The 26,314-nt window shown below is 38.1% G+C and overlaps 3 protein-coding genes and 2 long non-coding RNA genes across 6 annotated transcripts; 2 read left to right on the top strand and 3 right to left on the bottom strand.

The window, feature by feature from the left end:
• Window positions 1–162: 162 nt before the first annotated feature.
• Window positions 163–24,723, bottom strand: LOC119493521 (serine/threonine-protein phosphatase PP1-gamma catalytic subunit A). Its single transcript, XM_037778890.1, has 7 exons — window positions 24,292–24,723; window positions 3,528–3,659; window positions 3,133–3,363; window positions 2,813–2,917; window positions 2,324–2,547; window positions 1,291–1,425; window positions 163–871 (listed from the first exon to the last, which is right to left on the bottom strand). The coding sequence occupies exons 1-7, from the start codon at window positions 24,344–24,346 to the stop codon at window positions 782–784; spliced, it is 972 nt and encodes a 323-aa protein (XP_037634818.1). The 5' UTR covers window positions 24,347–24,723; the 3' UTR covers window positions 163–781.
• LOC119493524 lies at window positions 4,618–22,889 on the bottom strand. Its single transcript, XR_005207980.1, has 2 exons — window positions 22,827–22,889; window positions 4,618–4,784 (listed from the first exon to the last, which is right to left on the bottom strand). It is a non-coding gene; the product is annotated as an uncharacterized LOC119493524 (long non-coding RNA).
• Window positions 7,060–12,889, top strand: LOC119493517. Of its 2 annotated transcripts, none has more exons than XM_037778878.1 (8): window positions 7,060–7,196; window positions 8,362–8,583; window positions 8,839–8,992; window positions 9,166–9,238; window positions 10,786–11,152; window positions 11,395–11,490; window positions 12,055–12,368; window positions 12,588–12,889. In XM_037778878.1, the coding sequence occupies exons 1-8, from the start codon at window positions 7,129–7,131 to the stop codon at window positions 12,872–12,874; spliced, it is 1,581 nt and encodes a 526-aa protein (XP_037634806.1). In that variant the 5' UTR covers window positions 7,060–7,128; the 3' UTR covers window positions 12,875–12,889. The 2 variants fall into 2 exon arrangements, with proteins under 2 accessions (XP_037634806.1, XP_037634807.1); XM_037778879.1 differs by lacking the exon at window positions 7,060–7,196 and adding an exon at window positions 7,991–8,213.
• Window positions 12,957–18,355, top strand: LOC119493523. The gene is made up of 3 exons (XR_005207979.1): window positions 12,957–13,108; window positions 15,884–16,098; window positions 17,704–18,355. It is a non-coding gene; the product is annotated as an uncharacterized LOC119493523 (long non-coding RNA).
• On the bottom strand, window positions 17,993–21,480 carry LOC119493518. Its single transcript, XM_037778881.1, has 3 exons — window positions 20,937–21,480; window positions 19,836–20,207; window positions 17,993–19,131 (listed from the first exon to the last, which is right to left on the bottom strand). The coding sequence occupies exons 1-3, from the start codon at window positions 21,254–21,256 to the stop codon at window positions 18,441–18,443; spliced, it is 1,383 nt and encodes a 460-aa protein (XP_037634809.1). The 5' UTR covers window positions 21,257–21,480; the 3' UTR covers window positions 17,993–18,440.
• Window positions 24,724–26,314: the final 1,591 nt, after the last annotated feature.

Raw genomic sequence — 26,314 nt, 5'->3', positions numbered from 1 at the left:
GCTCTGGGACAAACTGACTGGATCTATTTTCATCTTCTGTCTCCCCCTGGTGGGTGCTGCCCGGTCTGGTGGGCACTGCCCGGTCTTAGGTAACAGCATGCGCTGCATTTACAAATGTATTTCAGTTTTATTGTGATTTTTAAAAACACACGACAACTCAGATCCACTTCTCCCCCTAAAATACACTCAAAGTTTATTAGAAAGATTTAGACATTACAAGAGTGCCTCTTTATTCATTTCATTTAGCACAAGACTTGTTTAAAAATGCGATGATGCAGTGAAGTCGATGTCCCGCGACACCGACCGTAAATAAAGTTTTACAGAAGTAAACAGGTGTTTGTGACTATTGGTTTTATAACCATTAATAGCCATTAATAGCCATTCATAGTCATTAATAGCCATTCATAGTCATTAATAGTCATAACTGACAGTGAGAAAAGATGACAAATGGATAAGAAATGAAAGAAACTGGAAAAGTTGTGCACAGCTTCAAACAAGGCATTCCTGTGCATACGTAGCCGTACTGTTACATTTTTCCTGATTGAACAGTCATATGTGGCAAAAAGACTAGCTGCAAAATGGAGTGCAAAACACCTGAGGTTGTCATGGTGACATATCAATTTACCCCTGTGGACAAAACAATGAAATATTCTGCTTTCATCGGCTAGGAGTAAACATCTTTTCAGTATTGGCAGCATGAAGGATAACCAATCCTTCGAATGCAGAAGACGAAAGCAGAACAGAGGAGTGAGTCTGCGGCCATCTGTACCTCCCCCCTCCCTCATTTCTTGGCTTGCTTGGTGACCATGTTGCGGGGGGGGGTCACGGGACGGCTGCCATTGGGCTTCTTCTTCTCTGCTGGTTTCAAAATCTACAACAGGAACAAAGAGCTAATGAAGAAGCCTTCCTTTAGCAGGTGAGCCCATGTTGACCCAGCACAAGTTCACATTATAAAAAAACATCTTGGACATTTGTGACGGCCATATTGAATTCATTAAAAATAAATAAATAGATTAAATAGAAAATAATAATGACCGATATGTTACTTCAAAGAAAGAATGTTCTGCCTGATCTACTGACATATTGTCTCCTAACTCTGCCCCTCAGTATCAGCTCTTTGAGCAGTACCTACCTCAACAATTATTGGCTGTATTAAGCACTAGGTACTAACAACAACCAGTGTGTATGTAGATCTTTGTTGTTCCATTGAGCAGTATGTTACAGTTACACAGTATGTCAAATTAAAGTGAAAATCATATTGTCCTAAAGCACATTGTCTTTGCACCTTACCTGAAAAGAGCACATGAGGGTCTCATCCACACTCATCATGGCACCAGCGTTGTCAAACTCTCCACAATAGTTGGGCGCCGAGAACAAAGTGACAAGCTGCCTCTTGGCGAAGAACTCATAGCCATCCTCAACAACCTGCAGCCCAGATAGTAATAGTAGAACAGACAGGTTTACACACCTAGACCACTCCTTGAATGGCTGTTTAGTGATGAAGAGTGTTAGATACAGTCGTAGATGGGTCTGGACGCCCACAGGGGTCATTAGATGAGTAACACAGTCGGAAAGCAGAAAACATCCATTTCTGCCACACTAAATCAACTTAGTGTATTTTCAGACTTGTTCCTCTGGCCCTACCGCTGCAGGTCTCTACATTTGAAATAAAACTACTACTGAAACCAGTAGACATGCAACCAGTGATCAGGGCTCACAAGTAGATGTTGCTTCATCTTTGAGGGGTCACAACCCAAACCGTTTGGGAACTACTGTCCAGTAGGGCTTTGTATTGGCAAGAATCTGGCGATATGATATGTATCACGATACAGGGTTTACGATTCAGTATATTACGATAATAAGCGAGGCGATATTAAATATACTTTTAGGAAATCTGTCGCAGTATAAAGAACACACCGCCATATGTATAAAATTTGAGTTAAAAAGTTGGCTTTTTTTATGCAATCAGAAGAGTGGGATCTGCATTCATCACAGTCGCTGTAACATCCAACAGACTTTGAGACTTTGCAAATTAAGTTAAGTATTGATCGAGTTCATCTTTGCATGTAAACTATTAATTAAAACACGATAGTGTTTTTGAAAATCGATACAGTATCACAAAACATAATATCACGATACTCAATATTTTCTTACACCCCTACTGTCCAGTGCACAGTTCTATGCACAGTATGTGATGTACTGCAGTCCTTGTATCATGTGTACATGATACATGTACACATGAACATGTACGCATGTTCAGTGAGCTGCAAACATACAGCCACGTCACAGTTGTGTTTGTAATGACAGAGGTCGCTGTGATCACCTGATGGGCACGACAGATCAGGTCCAGGTCATGCTTGTGCAGGAACTTGGCCACCACCTCTGAGCCAAAGGTAAATGATACGCCCCTGTCGTTCTCCCCCCAGCCCAGAACATCCTTATCTGGATCAGACCAGAGCAGATCACACAGCAGACCCTGGTCGGGCACATCAGTGGGGCGCATGATGCGTCTGATCTGCTCCATGGACTGAAGGTCAGGTGACAGTCCTAAACAGAACAGTAAAAGTACAAATAAACACACAGATACTGAGGTCAATATCTGTTTCACGTGGTGAAGCCTACGTCAGCTGACAAACTGCAAAGACAGCATTACTTAGGGACAATGTGAGTGGCTGACACCAAAGGTACACTACTCTGGACATGCTGCATCAAACTCAAACGGTCAAAGTCACTACTGGAATAAAAAAAAAAACAGCAATTTCTGGACTCCTTAAAATATTGGTTTTACTTCAAATTCAAAAATAAAACCCACCTCCGTGGCAGCAAAAGATCTTCTCATCAACAATGGCGGCAATAGGGAGGCAGTTAAAACAATCTGTGAAGGTCTTCCACAGTTTGATGTTGTACCTTCTTTTACCTAAAAAGGTCAAACATGAGAGCAATAAGAACACTCCTGCTGCTGAAACTCATAGACCCCGGTTGAAGGCCAACATTTTAGTGCCACACAGAACAAAAAATAGAAATGAACTCAAACCATCACTACTAAAATATACAATGAAACGTATATGACATGCTTTAAAAAACACATTAATCTGGAAAGAATTTGCCTGTCCATTGAGGTACAATACTCACATTCGTCATAGAAACCATATATTCTGTTGATTGAAGCACACTCATGGTTTCCCCTCAGCAGGAAGAAGTTCTCTGGGTATTTGATTTTGTAGGCCAGCAGAAGGCAGATGGTTTCCAGAGACTGCTTCCCCCTGTCCACGTAGTCCCCCAGAAACAGATAGTTGCTTTCTGGAGGGAAGCCTCCATACTCAAACAGCCTCAGCAGGTCGTAGTACTGCCCGTGGATATCACCTGCAGGACAAAGAGAAATCAATGCACCTATAGCACCAAAGGGAACTGAATATCATTCATAATGTGCCATTGTCCCCTTGGTGGAATTTGACAATAAAATGTTTATCATGAGACTATATATACTTGTTTTTCTTCTGATAGATGTACATAAAAATGTTACTTACCACAGATCTTGAGAGGGGCCTCCAGCTCCAGAAGGATGGGCTGACTGAGAAAGATCTCCCTGGACTTCAGGCACAATCCACGGATCTCAATCTCCTGCAGCTGCACGTTCTTACCAGGCTTCGCCCCTCTGACTGCAACAAGGAAACACAGTACAGGAAGTTACCTCAATGCTGAGGCTGTGTGGGACTAAATGTGGGACTAAATGTGGACTATACATATATATATATATATATATACATATACATATATATATATATATATATACATATATATATACTGTATATATATATACTGTGTATATATATTATGGCAAGCCGTTCAGGAAATTATTATATATATAATGTGAAATTTGAGAATATGGAATGAAATCCTGAATATATTGAATGAACTCTGAATATATGGAATGAAACTCTGAGAATATTGAATGAAATCCTGAATATATTGAATGAAACTCTGAGAATATGGAATGAATTCTGAATATATTGAATGAAATCTGAATATATGGAATGAATTCTGAATATATGGAATGAAATTCTGAATATATGGAATGAAACTCTGAGAATATTGAATGAAATCCTGAATATATTGAATGAACCCTGAATATATTGAATGAAACTGAGAATATGGAATGAAATCTGACGTCATCACGGCGCTGCTGCTGTCTTGTGTTTTAGGTCATTATATTAATCATAATGAGCCGTCCTCTGAGCAGGACACATAACAAATACATCCATGGTCTGTATGTATACACTGTATGTATACACTGTATAATAGTGGAGTAATTGAATATTTTTGTAGCAACTCTTTTCGGCGTTGCACTTCGTAGACGGTCCCTGACCACTCGTCTCACAGCGGGCCCGCATACAGACCATGGACTAAAGGCTCGTAGTGATTAAAATGAGCTTGTAGCTGGTTGTCTACCTCACTACGGTTAGAAAAGAGCCCTCGTTGGTGCTTTAACTACATTTCGTTTATGAGTTATTGATCCGGGAAGTTTAAATCTGTCAATATTTTTCCAACTTTAGTGAACTAGTTCAGTTCCGCATTACTCTTCCATGATGCAAAAGTGAATAAACTCTTCATCTGTAGAACGGTGTTGAATATGTTTACCAGTATTATTTTGGCCTATGTTACACATATTCACCAGGGTGTTCATTATCTCCTCATTATTTAGGATTACTGATACTAGATTTCATGCTGACTCGCTCATAGTGACACACACGTCTAGCAGCACCAAGAGCTGTACGGATAATGATCTAAAACAGGGGTTCTCAACCTTTTGCAACTGAAGGCACACTTGTGATTGTCAAAACATTTCCGAGGCACACCTTCCGTGTTGACAGAGAGGGATATTGGTTCTCAACCAATGTTGAGAACCAGTGTGCCGCGGCACACTGGTTGAGAACCCTTGCCGTAGAGGGTATTTCATCATGTTTTCTCCACTGGAAGTACACTCTAGAGCAGGGGTTCTCAACCTTTTGCAACTGAAGGCACACTTGTGATTGTCAAAACATTTCTGAGGCACACCTTCCCAAATAAATGAGTAAAAAACCTAACATGTTTATACAACAAATAATAACCTGGGCTGTAGATATGTGTTATGTCACTGTCAGCTGTAATGACCAAAATACATATTCTGCTTACCCTCAGTGAGACACTTGGGCTTGCCTCTGGGAAATAATGAGATCAAGTCGTGGTGGGATGGGTGAGAGGCTGACACGCAGAGTAGCATTCAAAGTTGCTTTCAGTTTGTTCCTTGCCTTTGATTTTGTGACAGTCACAATGGAAAACCCTGACTCACATAAATAGGTGGTGGTGAAAGGCAACAGAAATTTGATGCTGGGTTATAACACTGGATATGTTGACATGAGGAGTGGCTTCCAAAGTTTCACTTAGGAGTGAAAACACGTCAAATCGTCCCTCCTTGACTCTTCTGTTCCACAGAATAAATTTTTTCTTGAAGCCCTCAATTTTGTCTGAAACCAAAAACACTGTGCTGTTTCTGCCTTGCATTGATATATTGAGCTGATTTAACTGGTCAGATATATCTGATAAGTAGGCCAGTTTTGCACAAAAGTTACCATCAGTGTAATGCTCAGCAAGAGGGGAGTGTTGCTCTTCCAGAAATGTGTGCACTTCTCATATTTCCTCACCACACGCTTCGGAGCTTTTACTGGCGCAGGGTTGTCTCCCACATCACTTTTTCGCTTTAAAAACCGATCCATTTTGTCTCACTGCATCCCAGAACGTTAGCCAGCTAACAGTGGCCAACACGTTTGTCTCTACCTGATGATGTTTGGTGTTTTTACACAAGGCCTATTGAAGGAGGTTGGGTCACACTTAATCAACGCGCCTTCGGGGTACCTCACATGCGCAGTAATATTTGCTCTGCACTCGCCGAAATTGAGCCGATCGCAATGCACGACCGCAGCTCCAGTTACACTGCGCATGTGTTATACCCAATACAAGACCCGTGTCCGTCCATGTCTCAGCCTCCTTCAATAGGCTTTGGTTTTACGGCAGCTTGCATCTTACCTCCTTAAGGTTTTACCTGTTCACTTTGCTAAATAATAATAAAAAAATAATCTAGTACCACTGCCTCCGCGGCACACTAGATGGCGCTCTGCGGCACACCGGTGTGCCGCGGCACACTGGTTGAGAATGGCTGACCTAAAACACAAGACGGCAGCAGCGCCGTGATGACGTCAGATGGAATGAACTCTGAATATATGGAATGAAATCCTGAATATATGGAATGAAACTGAGAATATGGAATGAATTCTGAATATATTGAATGCAACTCTGAGAATATGGAATGAAATCCTGAATATATGGAATGAAACTGAGAATATGGAATGAAATTCTGAATATATGGAATGAAACTCTGAATATATGGAATGAATTCTGAATATATTGAATGCAACTCTGAGAATATGGAATGAAATCCTGAATATATGGAATGAATTATGAATATATGGAATGAAACTCTGAGAATATGGAATGAAATTCTGAATATATGGAATGAATTCTGAATATATGGAATGAAACTGAGAATATGGAATAAAATCCTGAATATATGGAATGAAACTGAGAATATGTAATGAAATCCTGAATATATTGAATGAACTCTGAATATATGGAATGAAACTGAGAATATGGAATAAAATCCTGAATATATGGAATGAAACTCCGAGAATATGAAATGAATTCTGAATATATGGAATGAAATCTGACGTCATCAAGGTCATGCTGCCATCTTGTGTTTTAAGTCATTATCCGTACATATGTTGTTGCTGCAAGACGTGTGTAACTATGAGTGAGACAGCACGAAATCTAGTGTCAGCAATCCTCAATAATGAGGAAATAATTAACACCCTGGCCAATGCGTGTACCACGGGCCAAAATAGCACTAGTAACCGTATTCAATACCGTTCTACGGATGAAGAGATGTATTCACTTTTTCATCGTGGAAGACCGAATGCAGGGATGAGCCTCACAGGCCAGGCAGTTCCCGTTCATCAGGCTAACTTTAACCAAAATGGTCCAACAGCGCCCCTTCTCAGCGTTAATACAGAGAGGAACACACCTTCAACTTCACAGATGCCCCCCACAGCAGCCCCTATCTACAACCTTCGCCCGTTCACTCGAAGGGGCCCAAGGAACAAGAGGTAACACTAGAATTGGATGCATTTGAAATGACGTTAAAGATGGTTTAACCAGGAATATCGCTCTCTTTAAAGAGCCAGACTCTACTGACAAAAATATTAATTTTACCGTTGCCAGGTTACTTCGGTCTTTTAAAGAATATTGTGTGACTTTTGTGTTGTGGTAAATGGTTAGTTCTGATCCAAACTAACCATTTAAAACACCAAAGTCACACAATAACACAAAACAAGCTAACCGATCGAGGCAGCGGTAGACCAGCAACTCCTCTGTAAGGTCAACATAGTCTGGTGGCTTATAACGGCCGTCTAGTCCCATATACTCCATCTAGCTAACATTTCTCAAAAGTCATTTGCGCTGCATTCAGCTGTTGCCTTCTTTTTTTGCAGTAATATTAGTAACGTTTTTAAATGATTGTCCTACGCTATGTAGTAACACTGGTATGATAGCCTATAGCCTAAATTTCAAAATAATTTGCATTGGTGCAAATCACCGCTGTATTCACACTGTATTTTTAATAACATTGCAGTAAAGTATGAAGTTACATAATTGAATTGTGTAGCATAGTAAGACACATTTCAGCCACAAGATAACTAAACTACTGTTTAAAATAAATTCACTGCTATGTTTGTGAACAGGAAAAGATAAGTGAATATATATCAGCCTACACGTTTAATGTAGCCTATATAAATGTATAATTTGATGATACGAATGATAATAACAATACAATTAGTGGATAATGTACATGTGTTTACAGTGTGTAATGTAATTGAATATAGTGTAGCGACCCTGGTCAATGAAGCTACGAGACAGGAACTGGTTTCGCTGGTACTTTATTCCTCAGCTTGAACACAGGTTACTGTGGGCCGTAACCAACGCCAAAACAACAAAGCTAACTCTTTTACAGCGTGCTATCTGCATTAGCAACTCACTTCTCATCTCCCGCTTCTCGTCTCTCACACAACCTACAAACTAACAGGAACAACAACAACCCTCCCTCCTAAAGCCTCGGCCAATCACAGGTGACTATCTCCACAAATCACTGTCAATGCTGCGTTCGCTGACATCATGTAAACCTGACTAACTACAGAAACAGAACTTTTAACTTAACAGTTGACCCCACTTCACCCAGTCTGTTACAATGGTTTGATTTTCTTTAATGTTTCTAAGGTTCCACGGACAGTTAAGCAGTTCTGTGGCTCATCCCTTCACCAGAGAGGTAATTCTCCTGCCAGACCATACATATACAGATGTGCCAAGGCGTGCCAGGAAAGCTTGGCTTTTTGAAAATGGACATATAAAATCTGCCTTGGAATTTGGCTGTGACTGGGACTCCGACAAAGTAATGCAGGCAATTATGGTGGCCTTCCAGCCAATTGTGGAGGGATGCAGGTAAGCTTTTGATCATGATATGTATGTTTTATGGTATTTGTATTTTTGCAATAATAACATGATATAGCCCACTGTTATAAGGTTAATTCGAAGTGTGTTCAAGTTAGTTGAACAGACTAACTGAAAAACTGACAGAATATAAATTTCTGTGTGCACATAAATTATGTATTGGAACTAAAAGCTTTCCATGTACTTTAGTGTAGTATTTTAGCTTTAACAAATGTTTCATATACAGTGTGCTTGTCATTTCCTCAGGTTACAGATCTTGATGCCATGCCACAACAAACTACTTGAGCCATCCCTTACCTCCAATCAGACTTTGAGTGGAGCCCTTGTCAAAAAACTGTTTCATCAGAAGTCCATTTATGTCAGGCCTGACAAGATCATTTTAAGTGAGGAAAAAGAATCCGTAAGTAGTGCTTTTCAGTTACATGACAATGGCGATACTGTTTACACTGGATGTCTTTAAACACTGTTATTTGTAGTATCCTCTGACATAATTAAAAAGATTGTTACATTGTTATGTTGTCATAGTGTATTAGATCCATTAAGTTTGTTGTGTTTATCTGCTTCAATTGACAGTCATGTTCTGATGAGGACGGTAGCCATACAAACAGCCGTGATGTCTCAGAAATATCGGACACTGACAAATGTGGTAAATATTTTTATCTACATTCATGCAAAGAAATTTAAATGATGTTGGCTCAGTCACGACTGGTTGTGCAGGGTAATTGGGATTGGACCCAAATGCAGATAGAGGAGGCAGCAGGAGGATTTTTTAGATATAGAGGAGTAATGTCTACCTGAGCAGAATGAAGTCTCTCTCCCTCTGTGTGTGTTGGAATCAGAGATTCTCTTTGCTTTGTTGACATAGCCAGGCCGGCCGTATTTGCTCAAAGTGACGGACTGTAGCTTTAATGGATGATAAAGTGGTGGAATCCGATTGTGTATTGGGCTGTAGCATATATTTGTTCAGCTTTAATCTGAGAGGGACAAAACACAGGAGCCAGCAACTAAAGATGGAAAATATATTTGAAGATTTAAAAAATATATCAAAGACAGAGACATGATTGTAAACTCATAATCTGAATCCAGATTATTTAATGTGTTTGGGGATTTAAGGGTTGAATAGAGTAGATTTTAAATTGTAGACATCTTTGGATCTTGGCTCAACAGCATTCAGTGACTTTATTTCAGCTACTTCAACAAATGTAGTCAATTTAAACACAGTCAGTGAAATGCTGTTAAAACCCGTTAAGACTATACGTAGCCTATTTAACTTTCAAACTCCATTCTGCAGCTGCACCACCATCCTGCTCACTTAGAAATGTTAACATACAATATTGATATGATCTACAATATTATAGGAATTATTCCATCAGTGACAGCTGACATCAACTGACTTATTTATTTATATAAAAGAAGAACTTCCACTTGCAAAAAGAATGTAAATGTTACCACGGTAACTGACCCACAGTTTAAGTTATCTTTCTTTCCGGAACTTAATACCCACAATTTCCCTCATCTCTGGGTTAACTAACTCAGAGTTTTCACTAAACCAGCTTTCAGTAACAGGGCCCTGGCACCAAAAGTTTCCCACCTCAGGATTAGTCAACTCAGAGTTCAGGTTTACACACAGTTTGTTAAACCTGCTTCAAATGGTACCCAGGTAACAGAAGCTCCAAATCAAAAACACAAGCCAAGAAACCAACATTGTAACTTTGGCAAACTGACAAGGAATGAGTCTGAAAGGGCCGGTTAAGTAATCGCAGGACTGATGAGAAAAGTGGAAACAGGTGGGCAGGGAAGGTCAGGTAACTGCAGGGTTGATGAGGGAAGTGAGAACAGGTGATGGGGAAAGGAGGGAAAGTCCGAGGGCATCTGATGGACAGGAAGAGAATGGCAGTGATATGAGGTGGGAATGTGGCCGGAGGGAGGAACAGAGAGGCAGATCGTGACATGTTCTGTATTTGTTTTTTTTTGTTTACACTATTTAGTTATGTAAAGTCTTTTTTAAACCAGATTAAAATTTATTTTAAGTAATATTTTGTTCAGAAAAATAGAGGTTATACTTATTTTAATCTATCACTTAATACATGCATTGTACAAGCTTAAGATGTGTTCTGATGCTCACTCTCATATAAGATAAATGTTACTGAAAAAGTTAAATGTTAACCTATTATTATGTGCCTCACATTTCAGCCAACTCCACTGTTGAGGCCCAGTTCCTCTTCAGTAATACCCCTTCCATCTCCAGTGATGATCAAGTTATCTGGTATGTTGCCACCCAAGACATTTGCACTGATGCACCTTCCATCTCAGCTGACACCTTCACCGTGTCCACTAGTGCTCCTGTCATCACTATTGATGAGACTCTCACCTTGTCCAGTGGAACTTCTGCCATCTCAAGTGGCAACACCCATGGCTTGTCGATTGGTCCCACTGTCAATGCCAGTGGTGACACACATTTGTTCTCTGCTAATAACACCTCTGGTGTGTCCCATGATCCCACACAACCCAGGGACCCACACAACCCATTTGGGAATAGTTCATCCAGCACATCCTACAGGTACATCTTTTTTTTTCTTTTTGACATTTTTCTCTCTTTTCATGACCTGGGCTTTATAACAGTGAGCCTTATTTACCTTATTTTAGTACAGTTTTGTATTAGATTAGATTTACTTGATACTAGATGATTGTGCCCCCATTTTTACACACTTAATAATGCACTGTCCACACGTCTGTGTCAATATCATATATTTGTACCTTCACATTGTCCATTATAAAATATTGCTATTTTTTTTTTTGTAGTACATACCTTGACCTGTTTGAAGAAGAATACCTCTCTGATGACCCTGATCTCCAGGAAGCCATTTCAAGGTCTTTAGATGCCAGCGCAAGCGAGAGGTCAGTAGAAGATATTATATAAAATGTAATTACTTAAATTGTAATGCACGATAGCAAAAACTATTATTTAGATTGGTAGCAAGATGCGTAAGCAAGCTGCAACCTAAATGGGTCAGAAATATATATATTTATGTATTCACAATATAGATTTTTTTCTTTATCGGATATCAAATCATTTCTGTGGTCATTTTGTCAATAATTTTTTTAAATCATAGTGTGAAATTTTGTGAAGATTACCCATGCTATAACATACATTACATTTGATGTGTGTGTGGTATTTTGTGGTTTGTCAATGTGTTTTTGGATGGAGGCAATTGTCAGTGTTGAAAATGATTCTGTTACTCTTTGCAGTTTGCACGTATGTGCGATATATCAGTAGGTTAAATAATTCTGGAAAAGCTAGAAACAAGTAAAACTCTGCTTCTTTCTAAAATAGATTTCAATAAATGAATGAAGATTGAATGAATTACAATCTAGTGGATGTTAAATTTTAGTTCAGTTGGCGAGTTATTACCATTGGCAGTAATTACGTTGTATTTGTTTTATTGTTTATTATTGTTTCAGTGATTTAAAGATGACTTTGGAGAGAATAATGGAACGGATTGGCTCTAGAGTAAATACTGACAGCACTGTACGCTTCAATATCATAAGAAGAAATGTGTGGGATGGAGCATGCAGAGCCATGGCCAGATCCAATTTTTCACCTGAGAAGAAGGTAGATGTCAAGTTTACTGATGACTATGGAATATCTGAGGGGGCTGTGGACAATGGAGGACCCACTCGGGAGTTTTTTCGACTCTGTCTACATGAAATCAAGGACAAAATTGGCATCTTTGAGGGTCCACCTAATGCTAAAGTTCTCACATGCAACTCCAAAGGTACTTATGGTTGGATTAATTAATATTGCTGTAAGAAGCCACTATTTGGATCAATACATTTTGTATCTACAATACTTTTTTGGAAAGGGAATTTTGCATAAAAAATTAACCTGAGTTCTCTATTCTCACACAGATTGATGGCATTGTGACATAAACATTCTTTTTGATGTAACCATTTGACATGTGATGTGATGTGTGTTTAATTTCATTTGATAACAGCGATGAAAGACAATGGATACTTCTATGCTGGCCAGATCATGGCAATGTCAATTGCCCATGGGGGACAGAGTCCATGTTTCCTGTCTGAACTTTTGTATGAGTGTCTCCAAAAGGGTCCAGACAATGTGAAGGTCACAACTGAACATATTACTGATGAAGAAACAAGATCACAGGTGCAATCGGTGAGCATATTTTCCTTTGATTCTATCGTATTTAGAAACTTTTCATTTTGCATGCACCCATTAACACACAAGTTAAACAGTAAAGCTAACAATTGTATATCTTAATTCTAAATAATAGTCAGTAAAGATTTACTATCTTCATATCCTAATGTTATTTTGATATGTTTAGATCTTACAGGCCGAGACTGAATCACAACTGCAAGATGCAGTTGCACAGGCAGCCAGCTTGATCAGTCTGGCGGGTCACAATGTTCACATAACACTGGGAAACAAACAAGAGACTGCTTTGGACTTGGCTCACTGGTATGTCCTCCAGCGGACCCGAGCAGCTTTTGAAAGGTATGTTTATGTCCGAGCACATACCATAATTTTACCTTTGCATACAAACAAATGCTAGTTTTGTGTTGGTAACATGGTGGATATACAAGAGATGAAAGAGGAAAACGGATACAAGAAAAAAGCTTAGTTTTGAGTTGCTACCACACAAACTATGTTACCACAGTATACGATCAAATTTTATGATGGATGTAGAGTTCCATTTTTTAGTGCACCAGTGTAAGTGAAAGTATAATTTATTTTGTCTGGAATTCATTGTGGGTCCTCACTATATTAAACAAGGAAAAAACACCACAGTTTCTAATTCACTTGACCTACATATTACAATTTGTTTCCTTTTTACTACATTGTTAAGAATTTCCCAGTAAAATAACAGTAAAGAGCTGGAAGCAGGGTTGCCATTATTCTACTGTAAAATTAACATTATTATACTGTCGCTGAAATTTACAGCTTTGTACTGTTAATGAAAAATACAGTATATACTGGTTTTTTGATTAATTTCACAGTATTTTACAGTTAATTTACTGTTTAAGGATACATTATATAGCTGTTTTTATCCCTTTCTTTTACATTATCTTACTGATTTGTTTCAATGCACTATTTAGGTTGTATTTTTTACATACATTTTAATAAACATTATTTTTTACCTAGATGAATCGACTTAGCAGGTTACAGACATAGGAATAGTCACACTAAATACAATTAAAGGCACTTGTTAAGAAAAAGGCTATAATTAAGGCTAAAAGGCCCAAAATGTCTGTCTATATCTGGCTACAAGCACAGAATGCAAACCATAACAACATGTGAGTGAAGAACAGAGCTAATTCACTGATTTTCCAATCATGTACAATGTGTGAGAAAAGAACATCTACAGCTTATCTTATTGCACTTTATTTTTTATTTTCATATGAAGTTCAACACAGCGCCAACAAAAACCTGACACAGATAAACCAAATTTCAGAAGAAATAGCATTTCTGAAGACATCTGTCAATCTTACTAACCTTACTTTGTGGAACAGTTACAGAGAGTTGAGCTATATCATAGAGTTAAAACAAAACTCTCAAGTAATATTTTGCCTTATATCATGTAACATGTGAATATACTGAATATATTGCTGAACCTTCAGGCATTTCAGTGGTACAAATTAAAAAAAAATTAACATTAAATACAAAATAATTTGTCTATATACTAATGAGCACCAACACCACCAGACATGTGACATCATGTCCAAGTATGAATATTCAGGCTCTAACAAGGCACATGGATAAGTGTGGAAGTCCAAGTATTGGGCGATAATGGGGGAGTGAGTTAGTGAATGACTTATGGCCCACTCAAAGACACCAGTACTCTCAATCCAGCCTTGGTAGCCCGCTGACTGTGTGAGAGAGAGATATATGAGTTCCAACATAACTTTCATTGTAACTTCTCACGTACAAAATCAGCGTGTGTAGCCCTCATTTCCTCTTATCATGTATGTAATGTAAACTCACCATTTTAAATGAAGTCCCACTCAAGTCCATGAGTCCCATCAGCAGAGTGGATACATGTGGATATACGGTTGTAGTCTTGTCTTGTAGTTCGTGAATTCGCCAGTTTTCTTTGAGAAGACTTTGCCCTGTCCATCCTTGGTGCCTCTCTTAGGGTTTATTCCTACGGTGCACCTGAAAAATGATAGTGTTTCTTCAGGCACTGTGTAAAAATCAAGTTGTGTGAATCACTTAGATTAATGCCACAATAAAAATACAGGTTTTACTGAAAGTATCTAACCTTGAGATTAACTTGAGCGTGCAGGTGTAGAAGGTGGAAAATAATGCAGCAAGCCCCATCAAGAAGGTGGGCTGGATCCCCTCACATATGAAGTGGCCCTCAAGGCTGACCATCCAGCGCCAATAGCTTCCTGCTGTTTCACCTGAAACTTAGAAAGAAATTTCCTCAGTCAACTTCATGGATTTTTAGTCAATGTTTGAAATGAATTGTGTTGAGTGGTGTGCATTACTGGTTGAGAAACGTTTTTTTGATCAATTATGAATATTCTGACCATCTGATCTATAGAACATGTGGTTTTCAGATATAATTCAAAAACACTAGTTAGCTAGTAAATAAACTTGCCTTCAATTTTGTATCTGCTCTGCTGAATTACCACCCAATAACCAACGTGCACTGAAGTCTTAACGTTACTTTAAATGTTGAAGGGACTTCCATAGACTGTAAAATGTATACACCGTCGTTATGCATGAATTCACTGGCAAAATACATGTCAGCACATTAACTTAGATATTAACTTGAATACATAGAAATTAAAATGAGCTCCTTGTGTTGTCCGATTAATGTGCAATCATCTGTGAAATTCTAGCTAGCTGTTGAATCCCTCTATCATGACATGCACATATTCTGTTATGCAAACTAACTGGAAACATCACTGATAAACTTTGCACAGATTTATTAATTAAATAAAATTACTACTCACCAAATAATCAGTAAGATGGGGATGGATGAATAAAAGAACGGATCCAGCCTCACATGTGCAGATCAGGTGAAATGCTCTTCCCAGAATTCAAAAAATACTGCATGAAACTGTTATTCATGATACTTTAGACAGTTGATCAGCAGTAAAGTGCTGTTTTTTAAGAATACATTATAATTCAGTTAAAAAACGGCCTATGAGCGTAATTTAACAGATTTTCTTTTGTATTAACAGTAAAGCACTGTTTTTAGCAATAACAGGTTAATACTGTTGAAATTCTGCTGTAAATTAACAGCAATTGTTTACAGTGTAGGTTCAGAGATGGCTTAACGTCTCTAGGTGTCCTAGATGCTCTTCAGAGATACCCTCTACAGTTGAAGTGCCTTTTCGTGAAGGCTGAAAAGGGTTTGACAGCGGCTGATATGGAGAATCTCTTCCAGATCATTCACTCCGAAAGAGGGAGTAATGCATTCCAAGAAGAGTGCCGGAATCAGGCTTTCTGGCAGGACTATCTTCAGGATGCTGAATGTAAGTTTGGCATTTGGCACAATGTTTCAATATAAGACATTATTTAGGGTTCAAGGCCTGGAGGGGCAGATGCCTCAAATGTCTTCAGAAACATCTTGTAGTGTACCGTTAAGCCATAAAATGAGAAAGTCTGTGACACGGCCGCCATGTTGAAAACACTCGTGCCAATACCAAGCACCGCCCACCAGCCAGAGCAAACTTTCTCATTTTACAGCTAAACGGCACACTACAAGATGTTTCTGAAAACATTTAAGGAGAGAAATAGGCATTGCAGTAACAGAACATTGATTCATATTTGATCAGCGCTGCCTAGTTTGACTGTTTGAGTTTTGCAAGCAGTGATTGACAGCTGCTGTAGAGATTTCTCGGCTCTGATTGGTTGTTTTCCTTCGGGCACGTTGAAATTTTGCAGAGATTGAAGTCTCTCTCCCTCTGTGTGTGTTGGATTCAGAGCTTCTCTGTGCTTTTAGTGCATGTGAGCGTGCCTCACTGGCTAGCTCATGGCCGCCGCTCAGCACTGCTCTCATACGGCGGTTACAGCTGATGACATCGTCCCGACCTACGGCGTCATTGTGGGAGCGTAGCACCCGCCCTCCAGTTACCCCCCAAGTTAACACTGTTAGTTCTGTCAGCACTGTCGCTGTTGTTTTCACTGCTAGCACCGTTAGCTGCGAGGTGCCGGCTCAGCCGTCGCCATGTTGAGAGCCGTGCTGAGGAGATAGAAATGCTCCGAATTGCGGAGCACCTTTAAGGGACCTCATTTCTATCATTGAGTAAAGTGACTAAGTGACATATTTTATGAATATTTAATATTATATTTAATGCATAACAATAACAACTGATAAACCGGTCAATTAACTCAAATAGTGAACACAATAACTACAGGATGTTTGTGTAAATTAGTGATTTTTGATGATGGGATCATATTAAATACATTATATCTTAAATAATAATCCAAACCTTGAAAATAATAATTATAAAAAAGATTTTTGATGATTCTTTTCACAGAAATGAATTAAATGCAGATAGATGCAGCCCCCCTGTGAAGCTTTGGCGACCCTTAATGGGGGTCGGGACCCCCAGGTTGGGAACCAGTGGTTTATATGTACCATAAATACATTAAAATTACAATTAAATTAGGTTTGTCAATTGATACAAATATTTAATCGTTATTAATCGCAAATTATTCACACATTTTTTATCTGTTCAAAATGTACCTTAAAGGGAGATTTGTCAAGTATTTAATACTCTTATCAACATGGGAGTGGGCAAATATGCTGCTTTATGCAAATGTATGTATATATTTATTATTGGAAATCAATTAACAACACAAAACAATGACAGATATTGATCCAGAAACCCTCACAGGTACTGCATTCAGCATAAAACAATATGCTCCAATCATAACATGGCAAACTGCAGCCCAACAGGCAACAACAGCTGTCAGTGTGTCAGTGTGCTGACTTGACTATGACTTGCCCCAAACTGCATGTAAATAAAAATAATGCTTAATGCTGGTTTATGGGAATTTAATTACTCACCCTTCTTACATCACTTCTGCATGTCACTTAATTGTGTAACTCTCTTTTTTTTATATTTTAACAGTCGAAGACGATGTCTCTCTGGAGGATATTCTTATTTTCTTCACTGGATGTGACAGCATTCCAGCTCTGGGTTTCTCTCCAAGGCCAAGCCTGGAGTTCATCACCAACTCCCGATTTCCATTGGCCAATACTTGCGAGATAATTCTTCGCATACCAGTTCATACCACATACACTGCATTCAAATCTAATATGGATTTCGGAATACGCAATGCCCCAGGATTTGGAAGAGCGTAAGACGCAATGTAGAGCTAGGGTTATGTTGAGTTGTTTTTTGTTGTTGTTATTGATAGTGTTATTTACTTTTGTTCTTCCATGAGGCTAACACGCTAAAGTTGGGTTCAATTTTGGCGAGGAAAAACTGGCATGGCCATTTGTCAAGGTGTCTCCTTGACCTCTGACCTCAAGATATGTGGCTGAAAATGGGTTCTATGGGTACCCACGAGTCTCCCCTTTACAGATATGCAGTTTTTTGAATGCAGTATACATGTTATTTTTGCCTATTCTAAAAATGTAAAACATATTATACATAACATACTATGTAAAACACAGTGTGAAAACATTGAGTTCCAGTTTTGGCCCTCCAAGGGAAAAGTTTGGGCACCCTTGATCTAAAGGTTTTGGTAAAGCCTTCTAAAAATAAAGGGTTCTATGTTCCTGCTTTGCATGTTCTGGCTTTTTGTCCTTTTAGTGTCTATCAGTGCCACATGATGAACAGCAAACAACAAATTACTTAGCAGACTAAGTATTTCTTTGAAGCAGGTTATATGCTGCGAAAAAAAGTTCTATCCCATGATTTCCATCGTCAATCAAGGGATCAATTGGCCTTAACTCAACGTCCCACTGTTGGTAATCATAAGGGCGTTGCACATGAAAATGATTGACTGGTCTTTGATGCTGAGGAAGTTGGAGCATTCCAACTGTCCACAGTTGTAGTGGGGACCTACTGTCCATTGTCCTTAAGCTGTGGTGGTTCCACTGGCTTACAAACTCATCCACAGATCTGTTTATTCTTGGAAGGTAAACATGGTGAAGAGCCCTAATGTGAAGTGGGTCAGTGCTATCTAAAATGTCAACGTTTTCCATAAAGAGGAAAAGGTCTTTGAAGTATGCTGACACCACCCTGTTTACCTCTCTCCACAATCTTTCAATTCTTTGATTATGGACACTACGTCCAACCATAAAACTTCCTCTGTTTGCCCCTCGATTTTCAATCATAAAGCGTGCAACATCCATATTCTCACTACCAGCATCACCCCTGACATGATGTGGGAGTCCAAATCGATGAACAGCATCCTGGAAAAGTTGCACGGCAGTTGACGCTCTGTTGTCTGTGCAACATCTCAGGTAGGTGATGCAGCGACTATAGCCATCAACTCCTCCGTGGAACACAAATCCCCATGGATTTAACTTGTGGTTTGTATCCATATGCCTGGAATAAGAATACATTTATTATTATTATTATTATTATTATTATTGTAAACCACACTGGATGTACATACAAATATAACTTCTTTGGCTTTGCTGTCCTACTTTTTTTCTATCAGGCCTTTTCTACTTCTTACAAAAGTGTATAAGGTAGCATTTTACATTACAACTCTATAATAACATAGTGAAGTAATAATTTGTAATACTATGTAATCAACAAAGTAATAACCAGATAATAGCTTGGTATTAACAATGGGTATATCTGGGTATTATTAGACTGAAATTTATGTAACAGGGTAATAAGGGACCAAAAACAAAGGGTAATAATGGGGGAAACACAAAGATAGCAATGAGGCAAAACTATTTATTAATAGTAAAGTAATATTTTGGTAACAATATGTTAACCGGCTAAAATAAAATGGTTATATCAGTGCAATACTTGGATTAAAAAATGATAATATGGCAGCATTAATGGGTTAATAACCTGATAACAATGAGGTAATATAGGTTGATGTTTTCAAAATATTATAGGGTATCAGCGTAATACCTAAATCACATGAAAATTTCATCACCATGATGGCATATTATTTATTTATTTATCATAGTTTTGGTCCTCAAAATTCTTACATCAATCTTCATTACTTGCTTCATTGACCAGCTAGGGAGTAATGACTGAAATGTTAATCAAATTTACAAAACAACACCTACCACACTTGATTTGGGACAGAGACATTGTAGACCCTCCGTTGAATTGCCCTTCGTCCTCTTAAGGCTCTTCCCACTGGATCTACTGTTCTTAATCGCTCTCGCACTCGCCATCGCTGAACTCTGATCCCTCTCCCTCTCAAACTGCCAGTGATGTAAGTCTCTCCTGAGCCAGGGGTTTGTCTAAGAACCTCCGTAAGAAGACGATCAAGATCATCATTTGAAATGTTGGTGAAACTCCCATAGTCAACTAAACCAAGTTGTGTCCTGTGGTTGTACAGTGTTCGAATGTTTACAGACAGCATTTGGGATATGGCCATCCAGCTAAATCCTAAGTCCCGCATGTGAGTCAGCTGAGCAGTTGGTATGTTGTACCTTTTAAGGAGAAAAAAAAAGTGTTAAATGTGCATACAAATACTCTGTTACATGTAAAAGTCCTGCATTGAAAATGTAACCTAAGTAAAAGTACAAAAGTATTAGTATCAAAATATATTTTACCAAAAGTAAAAGTACTCATGCAAAATGGCCGATTTCATAATAAATATGCTTATAAGGCTATTATATTCAGGAGTGGACAGCAATGAAGTACATCTACTTGAGTACTGTACTGATGTACATTTGGAAGCTTATGACTTTAACTCCACTACATTTGAAAGACAAATATTGTACTTTTGACTACACTACATTTTTATGAAGGTTCCCCTTTACTTGTTACTTGGAAACATAGCTTTTTAGTCAGTGGACAAATATTCTTTCCTTTTATAAAATGTGATGGGCCATATGTTTGGCACAGGAGAAAAAAACAATCACAGTAAACTACTGCTCCTACGCTGTCAGTGAATTTCAAAGTGCTAGCAGCATTTTTTTGAACAGTTCAATTTGAACTTGGCCGTGGTATTGATTATAATATAATACTCACTCAAGTAAGGTACAAGTACCTCAAATTTGAAAGTACTTGAGTAAATGTAGTTACTTTCCACCACTGCACAATACATTGAATTAATAATCTTGTTTGCAACTTCTTGATTGTACATGTACCATGTATTAAAGTTGGCCTGCATCAACCTCCATCCCCATACACTTGTTTCCATTTATATCACTTACCTTGGCCTTCCTCTCTGAGATGCAGAATGTGTGCCCATACCATGCGCTTGCATATCAGCTTCCACCTGAAGGTCTACTTCAGCCGACATCTCCCGAAGGGACTCGTAAATTCCTTCAAGAATGATGCTTAATCTTCTTTCAGCAAGGTTTTGTTGAACATGATTACTCATAAGCACTACGAATGTCTCAATAATGGAAATATGATCCTCAAGGTGACGGGATAAAGATTCCAAACTGTTTGTGTCGTTCGGAATATTACCAGCTGTTGCAAAAAAGTTTTCCAGTTCAACAAAGTATTGGAATATTTCATCTGATGCCATTTTGTAACGTCAAGGAATTCAGAAAGGTATCACTGATGTCAGGATATGACTATAGATTATGGTTTCTCAAGACTTCATTCATTATTCTCAAATTTCCGTCAATATATCATGACTTTCATTCCATATTCTCAGAGTTTCATTCCATATTCTCAGTTTCATTCAATATATTCAGGGTTCATTCAATATATTCAGGATTTCATTCAATATTCTCAGAGTTTCATTCCATATTCTCAGAGTTTCATTCCATATATTCAGAATTCATTCAATATATTCAGGATTCATTCCATATTCTCAGGGTTCCCCCCATATTCTCAGCGTTTCATTCCATATATTCAGGATTTCATTCCATATTCTCAGAGTTTCATTCCATATATTCAGAATTCATTCAATATATTCAGGATTCATTCCATATTCTCAGAGTTGCATTCCATATATTCAGGATTCATTCCATATTCTCAGAGTTGCATTCCATATATTCAGGATTCATTCCATATTCTCAGTTTCATTCCATATATTCAGGATTCATTCCATATTCTCAGAGTTTCATTCCATATATTCAGGATTCATTCCATATTCTCAGAGTTGCATTCAATATATTCAGAATTCATTCCATATTCTCAGAGTTTCATTCCATATATTCAGGATTTCATTCCATATATTCAGAGTTCATTCCATATATTCATAATTCATTCCATATTCTCAGAGTTGCATTCAATATATTCAGAATTCATTCCATATTCTCAGAGTTTCATTCCATATATTCAGGATTTCATTCCATATATTCAGAGTTCATTCCATCTGACGTCATCACGGCGCTGCTGCCGTCTTGTGTTTTAGGTCATTATCCGTACAGCTCTTGGTGCTGCTAGACGTGTGTGTCACTATGAGCGAGTCAGCATGAAATCTAGTATCAGTAATCCTAAATAATGAGGAGATAATGAACACCCTGGTGAATATGTGTAGCATAGGCCAAAATAATACTGGTAAACATATTCAACACCGTTCTACAGATGAAGAGTTTATTCACTTTTGCATCATGGAAGAGTAATGCGGAACTGAACTAGTTCACTAAAGTTGGAAAAATATTGACAGATTCAAACTTCCCGGATCAATAACTCATAAACGAAATGTAGTTAAAGCACCAACGAGGGCTCTTTTCTAACCGTAGTGAGGTAGACAACCAGCTACAAACTCATTTTAATCACTACGAGCCTTTAGTCCATGGTCTGTATGCGGCCCGCTGTGAGACAGTGGTCAGGGACCGTCTACGAAGTGCAACGCCGAAAAGAGTTGCTACAAAAATATTCAATAACTCCACTATTATACAGTGTAGTGATACCAAAATCACTTCACACATCACCACTGGTCTCTTCCTGGATATAGTACAACACTTAATTTGGAAAAATGTGCTTTTGCATAATTTTGGTGTATTTATAATGGGAAAAATATTCAATGCACTTCGTAGACGGTCCCTGACCACTCGTCTCACAGCCGGCCGTGCATACAGACCATGGATGTATTTGTTATGTGTCCTGCTCAGAGGACGGCTCATTATGATTAATATAATGACCTAAAACACAAGACAGCAGCAGCGCCGTGATGACGTCAGATTCCATTCCATATTCTCAGAGTTTCATTCCATATATTCAGGATTTCACTCCATATTCTCAGAGTTTCATTCCATATATTCAGAGTTTCATTCCATATATTCAGAGTTCATTCCATATATTCAGAGTTTCATTCAATATTCTCAAATTTCACATTATATATATAATAATTTCCTGAACGGCTTGCCATAATATATATACTGTGTATATATATACATATACTGTGTGTATATATACTGTGTGTATATATATATACTATATATATACAGTATATATATATACTGTGTGTATATATATATATATATACAGTATATATATATACACAGTATATATATATATATACACTGGAAAAACAAAGTTCGGAAACTTGTGTTTGGTGGATTATTTCTCTGTTGTTACAATGCTAATGGTCATTGTATTTTACATAGTTGGAAAGCCTGTTTATTTACCTTCACAATGATGTCCAACTTGTAAGGATCATGCATTTGTAATCAGCTGTGCTGCTCATCCCACAAATGCATGATCCTTACAAGTTGGACATCATTGCGAAGGTAAATAAACAGGCTTTCCAACGATGTAAAATACAATGACCATTAGCATTGGAACAACAGAGAAATAATCCACCAAACACAAGTTTCCGAACTTTGTTTTTCCAGTATATATAAGAGTGTGTTTGTGTGAGAGAAATACAATGTGTGTTGGACCAAAAGCATGTCATTTTTGTGCCCATCTTCAGGTAAATACAGTAACATTCTCAACCCAGACACAAACAAGGTAAGAATGTTTGATGTTTACCCCTAAAGAATAACTAAATATGGCTAGTTATTTAAATACAGACGCTAAAGCTAGACGTAGCGTCTGTCATAGCAGCATGCAGATAGGTGAAGTAATGATGTAGCTCTAGATAATGTCAGTATTAAAGTAATGACGTAGCTCTAGATGACGTCAGTATTTCAGTAATGATGTAGCTCTAGATAAGGTCAGTATTTCAGTAATGATGTAGCTCTAGATAACGTCAGTAGTATTACAGTAATGATGTAGCTGTTAGCTCTAGATAACGTCAGTAGTATTACAGTAATGATGTAGCTCTAGATAACGTCAGTAGTATTACAGTAATGGTGTAGCTCTAGATAACGTCAGTAGTATTTCAGTAATGATGTAGCTCTAGATAACGTCAGTAGTATTTCAGTAATGATGTAGCTCTAGATAACGTCAGTAGTATTACAGTAATGATGTAGCTCTAGATAACGTCAGTAGTATTACAGTAATGATGTAGCTCTAGATAACGTCAGTAGTATTACAGTAATGATGTAGCTCTAGATAACGTCAGTAGTATTACAGTAATGATGTAGCTCTAGATAACGTCAGTAGTATTACAGTAATGGTGTAGCTCTAGATAACGTCAGTAGTATGTCATCGGGTCCTCACCTTCTAGGAGACGTTGGATGATACTGTCTATGTTGAGCTTGTCCACATCAGCCATCGCAGCGCTGCTGTTTATAGAATCAGTGTAAAGCAGGTCTACAGGTTAACACTCTGGTGACAGCTAGCCCGCTAGCTCTCCTAGCATCAGGTAGCTACAGTTAGCTTCGTTGAAGATGTTGCTGTGACCCTGTTTCTGTTGAGCTGCTCGTTGACACTTCGGACAATCTAATAAGCTACTGAGACATCGCAGTTTAAAAAAATCTACATCCAATGTTGGCTTTTGCTAAAAAACAAGGATTAAAAAAATAAACGTCAACCGCACTAGCTGTTAGCTAGCGATGCTGTTGTTCTGTGCCGCACCTTGTACAGCTAACGGTACAGCTAGAGCTAGCCAGCTGCTTCAAGGAGGCTGCTGCTAGCTGCTAGCTGTTAGCTGCGGTGCTGCCCCCTGCTGGACTGGAGGGACAACGACTCTTTAACCCATTTAGATTATTATTATTATTATTATTAGTAGTAGTAGTAGTAGTAGTAGTAGTAGTAGTAGTAGTAGTATTATTAGTATTATTAGTATTATTAACAGCATCAGTCTTCAGGAACCACTCTATAATAATAAATGAAAGATCAAGGCTTAGTATGCTATTTCTACAGTAGTTAATTCATGGCCCTAATTAAGAATAATGCTAGACTGCAATATTTTAAAACACCATAATTGCATTTGTATTATTCTATTGGAGCCAAACAGCTAGTACATAATGTTAGGTGCAGTAAAGCATTTGAAATCAACCAAAAGTTTAGTGAAGGTAGCCTACTAACACCAACAACACATCTGTATGAAGTGCATTACTGTTCAGTTGACCAGTATTTTACAATAACACAATATATCAAATTAAAACGCAGATTATACTTGATGCATGAACAGAAGCAGCTCACCTGAAAAGAGCACATTTAGTATTTTACAGTGAGTTGGTGGCATTAGAAGAGACTTATTACAGCAATTCAAATATTGATAAGGCCTAAGCAGTAATATAGTTAGTTGTATTAGTAAAAACATAATACTGGAAATGTATTTACCAGGTAATTATGCAGTAATTAGGGGTACACAGGGACAGTTGACAGCATGTATATGTTGAGAAGACGAGCCCTACAGTGTGTTAACTGACCACTGATCAGATGATGGAGAACACAACAGCAGTAGAGCTCTCTTCTGTTTACATGTTATAATATATTATATTCATACAGGTCCTGCTCATATTTAGCTGTTTTCAGTTGGTGAATGTAGTCCTCATGTCTGGCAAAAAAGACATTTCCCTTCAACGAATGTAAGACATTTTTAATTTGTTAACTTTAATTACAGATTAGGGTTACTGTTATCAGAAAGTAATGGTATACTGATTTTCATCAAAAATGAGCTGATGGAGGTTGTTTTGGTTGCAATAATAATAATAATAATAATAATAATAATAATATTAATAATACATATGTATTTTAATCTTCCAAGGTCAAAGTTAAAGAAACATTTAAAACAGTGTGAAGATGAAAAGGTTCCTGTACTATCTTTGAAATCACTGTAGCTTGGTGCAGCTGGGATGCAGTTGCTGGTTAATGAGAAGAACTTATCAGTCAGCACTGGACTAAAACCTAAATGACTTTATCCAGCTGTTTAAATATCACGACTGAAACAGCCTTTTCTGCTGCAACTATAGGACGTTCAGACACTCAGAAACGGAGCCCATGTAGAAGAGTGATGGTTGTTTATCACACTGGGGTGAGCTAACATCCTCCTCACAGGGAGGAAATATCCTCATGTGGAAATATGCCACACCATCAGAATTTCATATGATGATCTTCTTCAGTGCTACTGCCTGTGATCCTTCACTCATTCATTCAGTAAACATATATCTCACATCATGTAATTGTGGCGGTACTGAGTCAGAAGACTGAAAAACAGTTCCCATCCACATAATAATATAAAATAAAATGCCTTCTTAATAATAATAATGAACAAATGCCTCTTCAATAATGAACA

Source organism: Sebastes umbrosus, chromosome 8 (genome assembly GCF_015220745.1).
Source record: "Sebastes umbrosus isolate fSebUmb1 chromosome 8, fSebUmb1.pri, whole genome shotgun sequence".
In the NCBI taxonomy this organism is placed as follows: Eukaryota; Metazoa; Chordata; class Actinopteri; order Perciformes; family Sebastidae; genus Sebastes; species Sebastes umbrosus.
This window is presented reverse-complemented; position numbering and strand designations above follow the sequence as displayed.